Here is a 14102-nt window from a genome sequence, read left to right as displayed (position 1 = left end):
AGCAAGCAATAAGGAAAAGGATCCCTTCAGTTTTGTAGTCCTTTATTTTTTTTTTTTTTAAGTCGATCCTCCCATAGTAATGTACTGAAATGCGTAACAGTTACATTGTACAAAGCATTTAAAGAAAGTACCTCAACTTGCCGATTATTTCAAAATGAGATTATAAACAAAAGGAAAAATAAATCTGGTCCCTCACTAAAGGCCAAAAAAAATACCCCAAAAATAACTGAATACCTTCCGTTATTTATTTATTTTTTTAAACATAAATTTGGAACACTTCATCTTACAAATAGGATTAACATGAACATAACATCACACAAGCTCGCAGACAACCAGCATAAAATATTGGGTACAGTTTTTAATCAGAAGAATCATGCTTTCATGAAGAAATTATAACTGTTTATACAATTGAATCAATTTACTGTATTACAAAAAAAAAACTAAGTCGCATCTATTAGTTATTTAGTTCATTAAAAGGAAAAAAAAATAAAATAAAAGAGGAATGTAAGAAAATTTCAAACACTGTTTTGCACTCCCATATACACAGATCAGTTCACCTCACTTTTTTTTAAGTACATGGGTGCCTACATTGTAAAGCAGTGGGGGACTGGAGCAGTGCTGTTTGTTACAGGAACAGTGCTATTTTAATCAACAAACAATTGTTTGCCAACAAATAAATACATGGTACACACAACACAAAGAAGAAATTAGAGGGAAGGGGGAAAGGAAACAATACAACAAAATAGTGACATGATTGTCTAAAATTAAAATCTCATTACAATGATTTGAACTAGTGGTGCTGTCGATGGACGTGGTGCTTTCACGGAATTATCTGGATGATTTAGCTTCTTGGAGTAGTGAACATTCATAGTTTACAATATACACAAGCCTCTTATGTATTGTTTCTCATAGTTCTTTTTTTTCTTTTTTTTTTTTCTTGATTTTCCTTTTTTTTTTTAACAATGCAGTTGAGAAGGCAAAAGAATTACGGAGAGAACAAAATATTCCCTGTTACTTCTTTCTACATTTACGATGGATAGTGTGCATTTGATAGAACTATTTTCTTTCTTTGAAGGGCTAAAATGCATAAAGCTTTAATGAAGAGATTTGTACATAAAAGCAACTGTTCCCAATCCTGTGTCAAACTATCTTATACAAAAAGAAAATGAATTCAGTTACTACTTTAAAGGAGTGCCCATGTGTGTATCAATGCAGTCTTAACCCTTTTGCCCCTGCCCCTCAAAGCCGGGTGAACTGGAAGACACTTTTTCCCGGCCCCGGTTTACATAATCCACTGAAACTTTTTTTTTTTTTTTAAGTCGCATTGATCCTCCAGAAGTCAGCAGCTGCCTTTGCTGTGCAAAACAAAATATTGAGAATAAATAGTTTCTTTCTTTTTAAAATTATTCAGTTTAAGGTCACCAGACTTTAAATGAGTGACCCTGCAGATTTATAAGGCATTCTGCTCAGCAGTCTTTTAAACAGTCATATATGAAAGAGCCATGCTACTGGTTTGGACTTGGTCCCATTCTTGGTAAGACTTCACAATGTCATACGTGACTGATGGATTGGATGGCGCTGGATTCTGCAGCAGCTCTCGCCATACTGTGCCACATATTGGGAGAATTGTGGGATGCAGAATGAAGGGAGTCCTTGTCGGAGAGAGAGAGCATCATAGCATATGCCTGGACAGGGAAAGAAGAAAAAGAGGTCATGCTTCAGGTTATCTGAGGTTCAAACCATGCTACTGCTATGTGGTCCAGGCATCTTTTAGACCACAACTGGTCCTCTGAGTTTAATGAAAAAAATCCAAGTGCATTAGGTTAAACCACTGTCAACCTTTTCACTGACATTTTTGACTCACTAATAGCAGTAATTATTTGTGCTTTCCTCTGGCTTCATGAAGCTCTGAAAAAACTTTGATAATAGGCAAGGTCCCAGAGTCTCATTTGCCTTCAGATTCTTGGCACAAGAGACTTTGCTGTGACCTTCTCTATGGGCATATTCTGCATTTTTTTAAAACGGGAATCTTTACAGGGGCTAAAAAGACCCTTTTTAATTAATGTTTAAAATAATTCAAGAAATGCCACTTGGGCATCAGTCCAATTATTACTGTTTCTAAAACACACCACTGACCTGGATGTGATAACATCCAACAGACTTTAAAAAAGAAACACCAAAAAGCCAAACCAGCCAGAAGACCAAATCTCATCCTTGCAAGGCTGCAGCTAAACTGCACAGCATCCACCGGAGTGCACCAGTTGTCTGAAAGCACTGTGACAATTTCACAATTATCTTGGCATTTCTGTGGCTCACAGACAGGAACAAAACCAGCAAGGAAGGAAAAAAAATCCTCTGGCACCAGGGACCAGAGAACCATGTGATGTTTCCCTGTGTGGTAGAAATGCAGGGGGAAATTGGGGCACGCTCAGATTTACAGAGGTGGAGTGCAGCCCTTCCTGACCAAGTTGAAACGACGTTGCCCGCCGCACACTAACAGCTTAATCCTTTGGGTATCTGGTGACAATAACATTTTAACTTAGTTAAAACTTTTACCTGGGATTTGGATTTCCTGTATAATGGTTGTTTTAGGTCCTCTGGCAGCTGGGAAGTATTGAAAGCTGCCAATTCAGCTTCACTGTATTGATTTTCTTCCATTTTCCTCATTTTGAGGCTATCTGTGAAGTGCCTTATGTGGTCCAAAGCAGAAAGTCCAGTCTTACTATACTCCTCCTCTTTATACCTACAAAAACACCACAGAGGTTAGAGGGAGTTTTAACATCTGTTAACTGCAGGCTGCTCAGAATGGCTGTTGCCCAACCTTCCCAGGCATTCACATCCACTCCAAGCTTTTGAACTACCTGCACCAAAAATCACACATGCTGCAGAGCTACCCAATAGCAGCAGGGTTGAAGGAGTCCCCAGAGTCCCCTTGGTGTATGGCTCATGTCCTGCAGTGCACGGTCACATCAGACAAACCACCCTCAGTCACACCTAGTGCTGCCCACCACCAGCTTGGAGTTTAAGGCTGATCCTCACTGCGTTCCTTCTTCCTCTCAAATTTACACCTATGAATACCCCTTTTTTATAGGCTCATAACCCACCTTGCACTGTGGGACCATAATCATGAAACAAAAGGCATCATACTTTTTGTTCTAAAGAGGAGAGGGTGGGCAGTGGGAGCAGAGGTTGGAGAGAGTCTGTCTCTCTTCTGGTGTCTCCACAGCCTTTCACCAGACCATTATGGGAGATTAGGGTAGGTTTAAGGAGCAGATAACGTATCTCCCAAGAACATTTCCTGTCTCACCCAAAACCTGACAATAGTTCCCTTAGTGAACTTATTTTTCCTCTTAGAGGCCCCATTTTGTATGAAGAGGCTGAAAACAGGGCTGGTATTGACCAAAACACGGATGCATGTTGCTATCGTAACTGGGAAGTTGGCTACCTCGAACGGGTTCCCACGGCACACAGTTTGGTGCTGGCACTCTTGTATGGTTTATTGTTTTTATTTTGTGTATTGAGCGAACCAATACTAGGAAGGAACCAACCTGCCAGGGGAAGCTTTGCAGTTCATGTCCAAAGTACTCGTTTCCTCGTAATCCTCCTCTGGTGTCCCCTCGTGTATGTCGCTTGTAACAGGCTCTTTGACTGCTTTCCCTGCAATTTCGCTTTCTTCGTCTTCTTCGTCCATCATTACTTCATCTTCTGCCTCTTCGTCATCCAGCAAATCTGAGTTCTGGCTGGTTACCATGGCTTTTTCATCCTTAAAGTGGCTGCCATTCATTCTGAAAGTACCAAAATAAAAACATGCAATAATCGAAAATCACTCATGAAAGCTCCACGCCAGTGAATTGTTGGAGATGGATCTGAAAAGAATGTCCCAGTAGAAAAACATAATTTCCTGGGAAAAAAAAAAAAAAGTGTAATTTATCTTTTTGAGCTTCAGACATTTAAGCGGTATTGTAGAAAGATCCACTCAAAAATCAGTGGGACGTTACAGCGCAATTGGCATGGGATTTTCCTGTTATCCTGGGAGCCTAGAACTACTGTTCAAGAGAAGAGATGTTCAGATATCCATTCCAAATTTTCTCACGCATTATTTCATCTCATATTTCCAACCATGTCTGTAGTCTAGGCAAAACAACTCTGACTTTTAGCAGAAGCTGTAGGGGACGAGAAACTCTGAAAATGAGCTCTGGTATTTTCAAGAATGACATCCAATACTGCATTAGGAGTTTTAAAGTCAAAATTACATGCATAATTAATTTTGCACACCATCATCCATTTGGAAGCCATACTACTTAAGTGAACGTATGGATTACATACATGGGAACCTAAGTGACTTCAGCTGAAGACATGAAGAGTTGTCTGCAATATTGCCTCCACACTGAACTCTGACTAGTGACTGATTTGAAGAAGTAATTAAAAGAAAGGGCACAAAGCATTTTAAGTGAGGTGTCTTTATTTTTAAAAATGAGCATGTGGAGAACCTTTTGGTCCAAACGCTGCTATTACATTGTCTCTTGCTTTCAGACAATGACTTCTCTTAACTACTTCCTATGGGATTTTATCAAGGGCATAGTATTCATGCTGAAGTAGAGGCTTATTTGCTAATGGCCTCAGTCCTGCAGGATTGTGACTACTGGAGATGCATCGCGTCCACTGCATTAAATGAGAGCTAACGATACTCAGCACAGCCACTGCACTTGGAAATGCGTGGCCAGACGTGCCCGGGGCATGCCAGGGCTGAACTCAGTGGAGCCACGTGAGCGCAAGCTACCAGCCTATCTGCCCCACTGTTTTACGTAGCATGGAGACCTTGATTCATCTATTGTTCTAATTGTGCAAAAGGTCCCTACTCTTCCAGGAATACAGTTATAAAAATGGAAACCTTATTGTCCGCCTGCAGTTTGCTTTAGACCGCATGTGCTTCAAACTGTGCGGGACAATATGGAATATACCAAAAGTTTTCGCTAGATAAGGATGAGCCTTACCAGCAAATTTCATATTTAATGTTAGACTTGCTGTTATAACAGATGTCCTTTCTTATGGAGAATACACAAGTGAAATCTAATTTGTTATACGGCGATAGCGTAGTTTTCCTAAACACAACAGTTTCATCTATTTTCTGAGCAAATTCCAGCCAATTGTCACAACTTTAGTACTTACTGCATTAAAGAAAGCTAGGGAATGGTGTGTTTATATCACAGTATCAAAAAATCTGAGGGTGTGCAGAGTCGGGAGAGCTGAAGCAACCACCCCCTCTCCAAATTAATCAGAGCAGTATCTCTTTATCATCTTTTATTTAAATACGCAGATATAAGAAATTGCTGAGCACAGTCTGGGCTGCCAACTTGCTTGCTATGCTCAATTGAGGCTGCTAGAAATGAAAGGGAGATGGACTACAACCAAAGTAAAAAAAGCCATGTGATTAAGAAAACAGATTCTCTAATTATGCTTTCAAATGCAGCAATTTGCCAGGGATAAAATATCCATCAAAAGCAGTCTGAAGTGCCAAATTTAGAAAGGAAACACTGCATAACCCAGCAACCTTTTCACTTTGCTGACTTCCTGTTGGAGGACATGTTGAGACCAGATGTGCAAAAAAAAAATCCCAAGCACTCATTGCCAATCAAGATGGAATGGAATTTGAATATGCATGTAATCACTTAATCCAATACTTTCAGGGAAATTGTGTTATGTCCACCATTTTTATTCCCTCACAAAGACATCTGGAAATTGAGGAGACAGTGAAGTTTGTCACCAACAGTAAGAAATTTTTGATGTTGCTAATGTAATGCCAATTCAAAAGCACAAGTAATGCATAATGCAAAACCAGTCTCAAAGAAATACATAGTTGATATGCGTATCCCTGTTACAGCCTTTTTTTTTTTTGCTTAGCTATATTTTTATTAGTTGAGAATTTTTAGAAATGGTCTATATTCTGCTAGCTTAAAACACATATAATTAATAAATCTTAATAGGAAAAAATCTGTCACATACTAGAGCACTGTGCACTAACAACACCTACCTACAACTTCACTGACTTTTTGCTAGTAAGCACCCTTCTTGGCACTGAGTTCCTTGCAAGACAGGACTTCTAAGTTATAATCTTCCATTTCATTTAAGAATCTAGCTTAGTCTACTTTACAAGCTATACATTTAAAGTATATTTAAGCAATCTGATCCTTCCACATTCAGCCACTGAATGTTCACCTGCTCTGCCATGAATGTAAAATGAAGGAATTTTTTAACAGACTTAAATGAGCAATGACAAATGGTGCACAGCAACTTGAACAAGAAAGGTACTGATACAAGGAGAAATGTCTAAGTAGATGTACACTTCTGGCCAGCATCTGCCACCAGGAATACGTTTATGCACAGCGGGGAGGGAATCAGCATGTTTCTCTTCATAAGACACTTAGGTGAAACCTGAAGCAACCAGATTGCTAAAATAACTCTGGCTCCACACATCATTAAAAGTGAAAAATCAGGTTTAATAAGCAAACAAAACTGGAAAAAGAACAGTGGCACCTTTTGAAGGCAGACCAGTTGAAACTTACCTCTCCTCTGAGTTCCGGGGGGACTGATTGTTGTGGTTGCTGTTTCCAATAAAATTCCTAATTTCTGTAAAGTAAGAATCTTCTTTGTCATCTAGGATTGCCCCTGTGCTTTCCAGTTCTGAGTGAGGTGAAGACGTTGCAGTACCTTAATAGGAGAAATACAGGACTTTTGTTGTTGCTCATTTACATTTTCTATATTTAACCTTCTAAATCAGATCGAAATTGAAATGGTGTTTAAAATGGGTGAGACCAAGTGAGAGCTGTTCATCATGCTCTATCAGCTTTTAGCTGTAAAACTGGCAATTAGAAGGGAAGAGTTATTATCCATGGGCTAAGGTGGTTTCCAGCCAAAATTGCTATTTCAACACCTCCTCCCTGTTACTTTCAAACTTCAGTGGTCACTCAATAACTGTGCCAGACAAACAGCTGAACTGAGCAAATGGAACTTAATTTTAGCTACCAATTATATAGGTTTCCATAAAATATGAACCAACCATTGACATAATCAACCAGGTTCATTAGCACTGGGTGACCAGTGACAGACATCTTTGTGCACCTGAAGACAGCTCTGCTTTCAGCAAACGTGCTTGGTATTTCCACTGGAGCAAAAAGTAGACTGGAAAAACTGAAGAGCTTTTTATTAAACCCTGCAAATACCTAAACCAGACCAATGATACTCAGTACCTCCCCCTGCCTTTGTTGCTGTTGTGAGGTGACCACTTTGCTCCCAGGTTTTTGAGGCACCATTACCTCCACTACAGATAGGGCTTTTCAGCTCCTGACAGTGGGAATATTTTACAGAGTGCCAATAAAATCTTTCAGGATACCCCTTGAGACTCTAAAGCTAGGACATCTATTGACAGCCAAGTGATTGGGATTAAACCAATTTTCCCAGTCTGTTCTCAAAATGTTCAGGTTGGCTTAATTAAAAACAAAAGAAAAGACATCATCCAGTGGTATTAAGTTATACAAGGGTAGAGTTTATGATGGGATTTTCAAAGCACTTTAAATGTCTGCAGGGCTTAGGCACTTAAACATTTTCCAAAAATCTTTGGTGCTGAGTAACTTGTGCCGATTGACACTCGGTGCTCAAAGTCAGTATTGAAAGGGAACGTGAAGCCCCGGTATGTGAGCATGGGCTGCATGCAGGGTGCAATGGAAGGGAAAAGGCCTACATACCAGACATGTTGCCGTTCTCATGCTTTTTTAGATGTCTGTCAAGATTGGTTTGCTGACCAAAACACCTGTCACATAAGTGACACTTGAATGGCTTCTCTTTATTGTGGATGTTACGGACATGTCTCTGCAGGTTGGAAGATATGCTAAAGGACCTGTCACAGTATTTGCATCTAAAAAAAAAAAAAAAAAAAAAAAAAAAACAGGTGGGTAGAAAACCATTTGTTAGTAGCTTAATATGTAAGCTTTGCCCTAGGAGACATGAAATACTTTCCAAGATCAGCCTCAGTACCCAAACTCAGTTCCTTGGTCCCTACTGTGGCAAGACCTTCCCTGAACTGAAGAAGTGTGTTAGCTGAGTGACTGGGGAGTCGTGCTCTTGGAATGGAGACGTCACTTCTGCAGTTGGTTTTTAGCTTTAATTCACATTAGTCTTTATCTCTTAAATACTACACTTAGGAACGAGCGTAATATTTCAGAGTTTATGGCATCCAATTAGCTTGGGTAATTGATTCCCATGTTTTTAAAACTGTTGCACACAAAGTTGGGAAGTTTGAAAACAGTAGAGCAATAACTCCATTGTTTCATGTGCTGCCAATACAATACAATTAAACACTTTTGGAAAAAAACATGAAACAGATCTCTTCTAATGCTCAAATAAGGTAAAAAGGGCCATTTCTTTTCCTATTCTAAATTATACTGTGTGATTAAATCTCTTCTTGAGGAATTAGCTTACTCGATTGCTAATCCCAGAGGAAATTTGGTTATCTTGCAAAAACCAGCAATAAACAATCCCAACCTTTAATACCGTGCCAATGTGAGTAGTTTAGTCTATCACTCTGGTACCAGAGGCATCAATTTTCATACTCTGCAGTGATTTGGAGTCCCTAAAGCCTTTACTGTATTGCTCTTTAAGCCATTACTAAGTCATACTATAACTATTCCAAATTCTCTTGCTGGCAACCAGCCAACAGGCTTCACCACTTTAGTTTTTCAATCTTTCACTTCTCCTGTGCGTCTCTGCATGTCTTTTACGCTTGTCAATGATGTCAATTTTTTTAGTGCTGAAATCGCCCATTATGCTACTAATTGTTCCTGGCTTTTATGTAGCAGACAAGTATTACATGCATCAAGACCTTTCTTCAATAAAATTAGATGTGAATCTCATTTCCCAAAGAGACTAGAGGCAAAAAAAAAAACATATTGTTTCCTCCCAAACAATGAGCTTAGTCTGCTCTTTACAGGTCATAAAATGCAGAAATTTGTGCATTTGTTTTGCTGGAACACGTGCTGGCTTCTTTCCAGCTGATTTAAATTAATCTTTCATTTTCAATAAGGTAAAGCTTCCATACACATTGCTGTGTGTAACTGTCCTGGATAAAATATCACATACATATCCTTATCAACAAGAGAGTAAGCTCACATGGGTTTTGGTTAATCAGACCTAAAAAAAAGATCCAGATTAGGCAGGAAATTAATAAATATAGTAATGTCTCTGCAACTGGGACCTTTCAGAAATCAGATGATTGACAAAACACCCAACTTTGGGCTGCAAATAACACCACAGAGTTCTTATATTTAAAAAAAAAATTTTAAAAAAATTGATTTTTGTAAGGGAAAATGTGACCATGAGCCTTACTGAAAATCACTTCATCCCTGCTCATTCAGAAATGCCAGCTATCCTGCAAGGCAAAGGCAGGACTCACGAATGGCGCCTGGGTGGCTGCTTGAGGCAAAAGAATTTCACAAGCTATGACCAAAACCTTCCCCCATCGCTGCAGCTCGAACACTGAATCGCAGCATCATGTACAGCCACCCTTGTCTGGAGGAGCACAAAAAGCCTTGTTCAAAACAAAGGCAAATGTTCACGTTCTCCAGCGTCACTGGAGCAGGACTCCAAGACACAGCTTTACGTTCCCGTGAAGAATAGAAATTTTATGGTGAGTTTAAGTGGGAAAAGAGTTCTGCCAATAAGGGCACCACATTTCTAACAGCAAGACAAAAATCCACCCATCCTCTACTGACAGTGACCTGTGTGACCACAAGCTGTTTGGAAAGCACTGCCTGCTCTCAGGTAGGAAACCAAAAAGCAACATGGGGACATGCCCGTCGCAATGGCAGCGGTGTCTCACCCCAAAACTCCCTGAGGTCAGAGCCAAAACCATTGTTAACGTCCATGAGCTGTTAACGAGCAAGGCTGTTGAGCACATGGACCTCTGCTTTATTCACCTGACCACACGAATGACCACCGACATGTATTAAGGGGCTGCTGTACCTGTAGGGCTGCTCTCCAGTGTGCGTCCTCAGGTGACGGGTTAGGTTTGCAGATCTTGGGAAAATCTTGCCACAGTATCTGCGATGAGAAAAGGCTCGATAAGGCAATGCAACATTCACTGGCCTTGTTCCAGTTTCAGCTGCTAGAGCCATAGCCTCACTGATATAGAGTACTATTGGCATTACTTTGGTATAAAGACACTTCAATGAAAGCATGCAGTAAACAGAAGCAATTGAGACACACACGTACACACAGAAGAATGGAATTGGAATTGCTGGCACTGAGTGGCTTTTCTAGTGCATACACAAGCAATACATGAAAACACGCTAGTTTTAAAGATCACCCCAAATTTCTAAGCTCACTAAGTGCTTATCTGTCACATTCAGATTTGGAATTATGAGAATCTATTATTAAAGCCTTGTATTTCAGCCTCGATGTAAGCAAATTTCAAACCTTTCAACCAACTCTAAGTGTCAGCAAATGTGACATCATTCTGTGCATTGAATAGGATCAGACCAGACAAGACTCAAAGACCTAATCCATCAAGGTATGTTTCTATAACAACATGTCTTGAAAGAAGGTGACATGTTTTCAAAAAGATCAGATAAACTGATATGCCAGTGTCAAACGCCTGTGCATTCTGGAGATGATATAGAGACCCAAACAATGCAATTTAAAAACCATTCTCCAAACTCTGCAACATGTCATAGGACCAATAATGGCAATATCTATATACACACACATATATGTTACATATAAACAATATATACCTCGTTAGCCCTCCCCACTCATTTGAGTAGCACATTAATATTCAGGTTATAATCAGTCCAGTTCTATTAATCACATTCAGCCCATTTTTGCATGAGGACAGAGCGTGCACAGCTCTCAAGAGAATGAGGCTGGTGGTTGTTTCGCATGACAACTTTGAAGGTTGCATCCCTTTACTTGTAACATCCCATTTATTTTTTTTTTTCACAACATGACGTGCAAGCCTTCAAAATAGCTGTGCAGCTAATTCTGCTCCCGTTGGCAAAACTCTTATACATTTGGGTTGGATGTATGTTTTTTTTAGGTCTGTATACTTATGTCCTAGTAAATCATGTATTTTATCACTGATTCTTTGGATTATTAAAGAGAGCAAAACAAGAGAAAAATGGGTCTGTAGTTTACAATCAAAAAACTCAATGACGAAAGCACACTTGTGAATATGAAAGGGAGGAGAACATTTGGAAAAGGCGTTGTTTATCTAATAGCTTCCACCCCATTCATCGAGCTGTCATGGGGCTACCTGCAGGTGTAGCGCTCCTTGCCCTTGCGCAGGAGGGTCTCGGGCAGGGCGCTCGGGGGGGCTCGGAAGTTGAACATGGACGGCACCGACTGGATCAGCTCATTGGCCTCTGGCTTCAAGGCGCTAAAGCTCTCCAGCTTCTCGGCCATGTTCTCGATGGCTGACATCTGCAACAGAAGATGGCACAACACCCGTCACAGTGAATACCGCTCTGCCTGCTTTGAAAAACCTAGGTATAAAGCACACATGCTCCCAAGAAACAAGCAAACAAAAAAGCAAATGCAGAGCTGCAGTCACAAAAATTACTGGGCAAATTAGGCACCATGGTGGCCATGACCTTGTCCCTCTTGGAGTAACTCCTGTAACTGCTGGACTGGGTGCATTCCTCGGCAAGGCCAGTGCACAGCACAACTCCTGTCCTAATTGCCAAAATGGAAAGCTGCTTCCATACAAGATCTAAGTTAGCCAGAGTTCATTTTTTTGTATTTCTTCTTATTTTCTTCTTACTTCTCAGCATCTACAGAAATACAGCTTGTGCAGTCATGTTCTTTGGGTGGGTGTCTATGAGTCTGAGCAAACCACCTATTGAACTCTTGTCATTTTAGACCAAATCAACAGAAAATACAGAGATCCCAATAACTGAATTCCTGATTTATTTTATTTATTTATTTATTTATTTATTTATTTATTTATTTTAAATAAAGTACTTGCAGGGGAAAAATACCATAGAGGACACCTTATAAACACTCTAGCTCAACCAAACACTGAAACACACCAGAGAGGCTCTGTCATTGTCCCAGCCACATCCAAGCATTCAGTAAAGTCTTCTTATACATCAAAGTCAAACGCCATGAGAGAAATCCATAAGAAATAAAGCTTTGGTGGGCTTGGTGCTATGTGTTTGTTCACATTACCACTTAGATGCCTGTCGGGTTTTCCTACAACGTCTTTATACTTCTGCTCTACTCTCAGTTGTTTGCAGGCCCTGCTCACTTTGGGATGCCACCTCTCAGTGTAGCTGTCTTTAATTTTCAAGGACTGGGCATTAAACCATTCCTGGAGATTGGCTGCCTTTAAAGTGGAACTGACCACAAAAAACTGCTCCAAAACCACCAACATTGTCACTTGGAAAGCTCAAGATTGCTGCTGAGCCTCCTGAGAGGTGAGAATAGCCACCTGCCTCCTCCTGTCACTAAAAACATATGGAAAAAATAAAATAATAATACAATAAATTTTAAAAACAAAACAAACAAACAAACAAAAAAAAAACAACACAGAAACCCAAGATAGGCTCCTAAAGACCACGACAGCATGAGCCCTGCAAAATGCTTTGGTTGAACGAAGGAGGAAATGTCATTGAAGACAAGAAGCTGAATGCTCCCTAACCATCCCCCTGCCTGGGCACACAGATCGCTGTCATAAACCTGCATCAACCAAGTGCCAGCTGGGAGAACACCTTTGCAGCCCATTCATCCATAAGAGACTGCTCTGATTTTTTTTTTTTTTTTTTAATTTTATTTTAATGGAAAGAATTCCATGTTTGTCTCTGAAATGACTGCTCGCATGCTGGTTAGCTCTGGCTTTGTGGTGGTGTAGTTTTGGTTTTTTTCCCTTTAGCCTGTAGCCTGCCCTCTCATTTCATGCTCAGACTCCTAATGCTGAGTACAAATTGCAATGTACAGGGTACCACTGCCAATTTGCCAAATGTCTTTCATCAAACATGGTGAAAGAAAAAAAAAATCTCAGAGGGAAGTCAAGATACATTTACTTGTCAGGCAACAAATGGGAAAGCATTGCGAGGCAGTAGGGGCTGTAAGCTCTGGGGTTTGATTCATAATCACTCAGCTGCTAAAACATTCTCCACAGATGCAAGTGGACAGCACATTTGTCAATATGAAGGATTTTGACATGTACTGATCACAGGCGTGAGATATGTAATGATGATGCTGCTGGGAGAGGAGGTAATTCTATCTCGGCAGAGAGATGTCATTATCAACCCATACAACTCAACATTACCATATATTTATATGACTCCGTATTTTTCTATAGGAAGAATTGATTCTTAAAGCTTTTATAATAGTCTTTCCCCTGCCTTTAATTCCTTCTAATTGTTCCCTGCAAGAAATCGTTTGTCAATTTTGCAATTGTGGGAAATAAATGGTTTGAATGAAAAACGCCCTTTGGCCTTCGGGCTGATTAGCAGTGACAAGACAGTGCGTGGGTTATGATAGCACATATTTACGGTGAAGAATAATAAGGGCACTGAGAAGTATAATAAATGTTTTATTTATGTATATTTAATATTCAAGTCAGTTTCATTATCTAGTGATTTTAAATCATTTTTGGATCACCATTCCTCATGTACGTGGCTCCCTACAGTAATATATTAAAGAAACTATTTTCCCCTTTACATTTAAAATGGCTTAGTCATGCTTTTTTTTTTTTTTTTTTTATTGTTTTCAGGATTTTGCAGAGGAGAAATTGATACCGATTCTTCTCTAATGTACACTGGTGTAGGTCAGCACTAACTCCGTACTGCCTCCAGGATTACATCAGTCCCAAAATAGGTATGAAATCAGGATCTAATCTTAAAGCCCTCATTCAGAGGAAATCCAAGCACTTCCAATTATTTTAAAGTATTACAAGATTTCCAAAAATACATTTCTCACCGTAGGAATGACTATTGTGGTGTTTTTTTTAAGACTGATCCATGTAGTTACCTGGTATGATTTATATTTTTCACGAAAGGCAACAAAGGGAAGTGCTTGGCCCGACGTCTTTGCTGATAAAAATCAGCATC

At 39.8% G+C, this 14102-nt stretch overlaps 1 protein-coding gene across 12 annotated transcripts in view; it reads right to left on the bottom strand.

Annotated features, from left to right (window-relative positions):
- Positions 1–25: 25 nt before the first annotated feature.
- Positions 26–14102, bottom strand: part of MECOM (MDS1 and EVI1 complex locus) — a 317440-nt gene continuing 303363 nt past the window's right edge. For all 12 annotated transcript variants that reach the window (XM_084530220.1, XM_084530225.1, XM_084530231.1 and 9 more), the window contains 7 exons: positions 11303–11469; positions 10015–10092; positions 7743–7912; positions 6564–6708; positions 3549–3785; positions 2557–2743; positions 26–1685 (listed from right to left, as the gene is read on the bottom strand). In XM_084530220.1, the coding sequence (XP_084386346.1) occupies positions 1551–1685; positions 2557–2743; positions 3549–3785; positions 6564–6708; positions 7743–7912; positions 10015–10092; positions 11303–11469 (1119 nt within the window). In that variant the 3' untranslated portion in view covers positions 26–1550. The remainder of the gene's footprint in view (positions 1686–2556; positions 2744–3548; positions 3786–6563; positions 6709–7742; positions 7913–10014; positions 10093–11302; positions 11470–14102) is intronic.

This window comes from Aythya ferina (genome assembly GCF_964211825.1).
Source record: "Aythya ferina genome assembly, chromosome: 9".
Lineage (NCBI taxonomy): Eukaryota > Metazoa > Chordata > Aves > Anseriformes > Anatidae > Aythya > Aythya ferina.
This window is presented reverse-complemented; position numbering and strand designations above follow the sequence as displayed.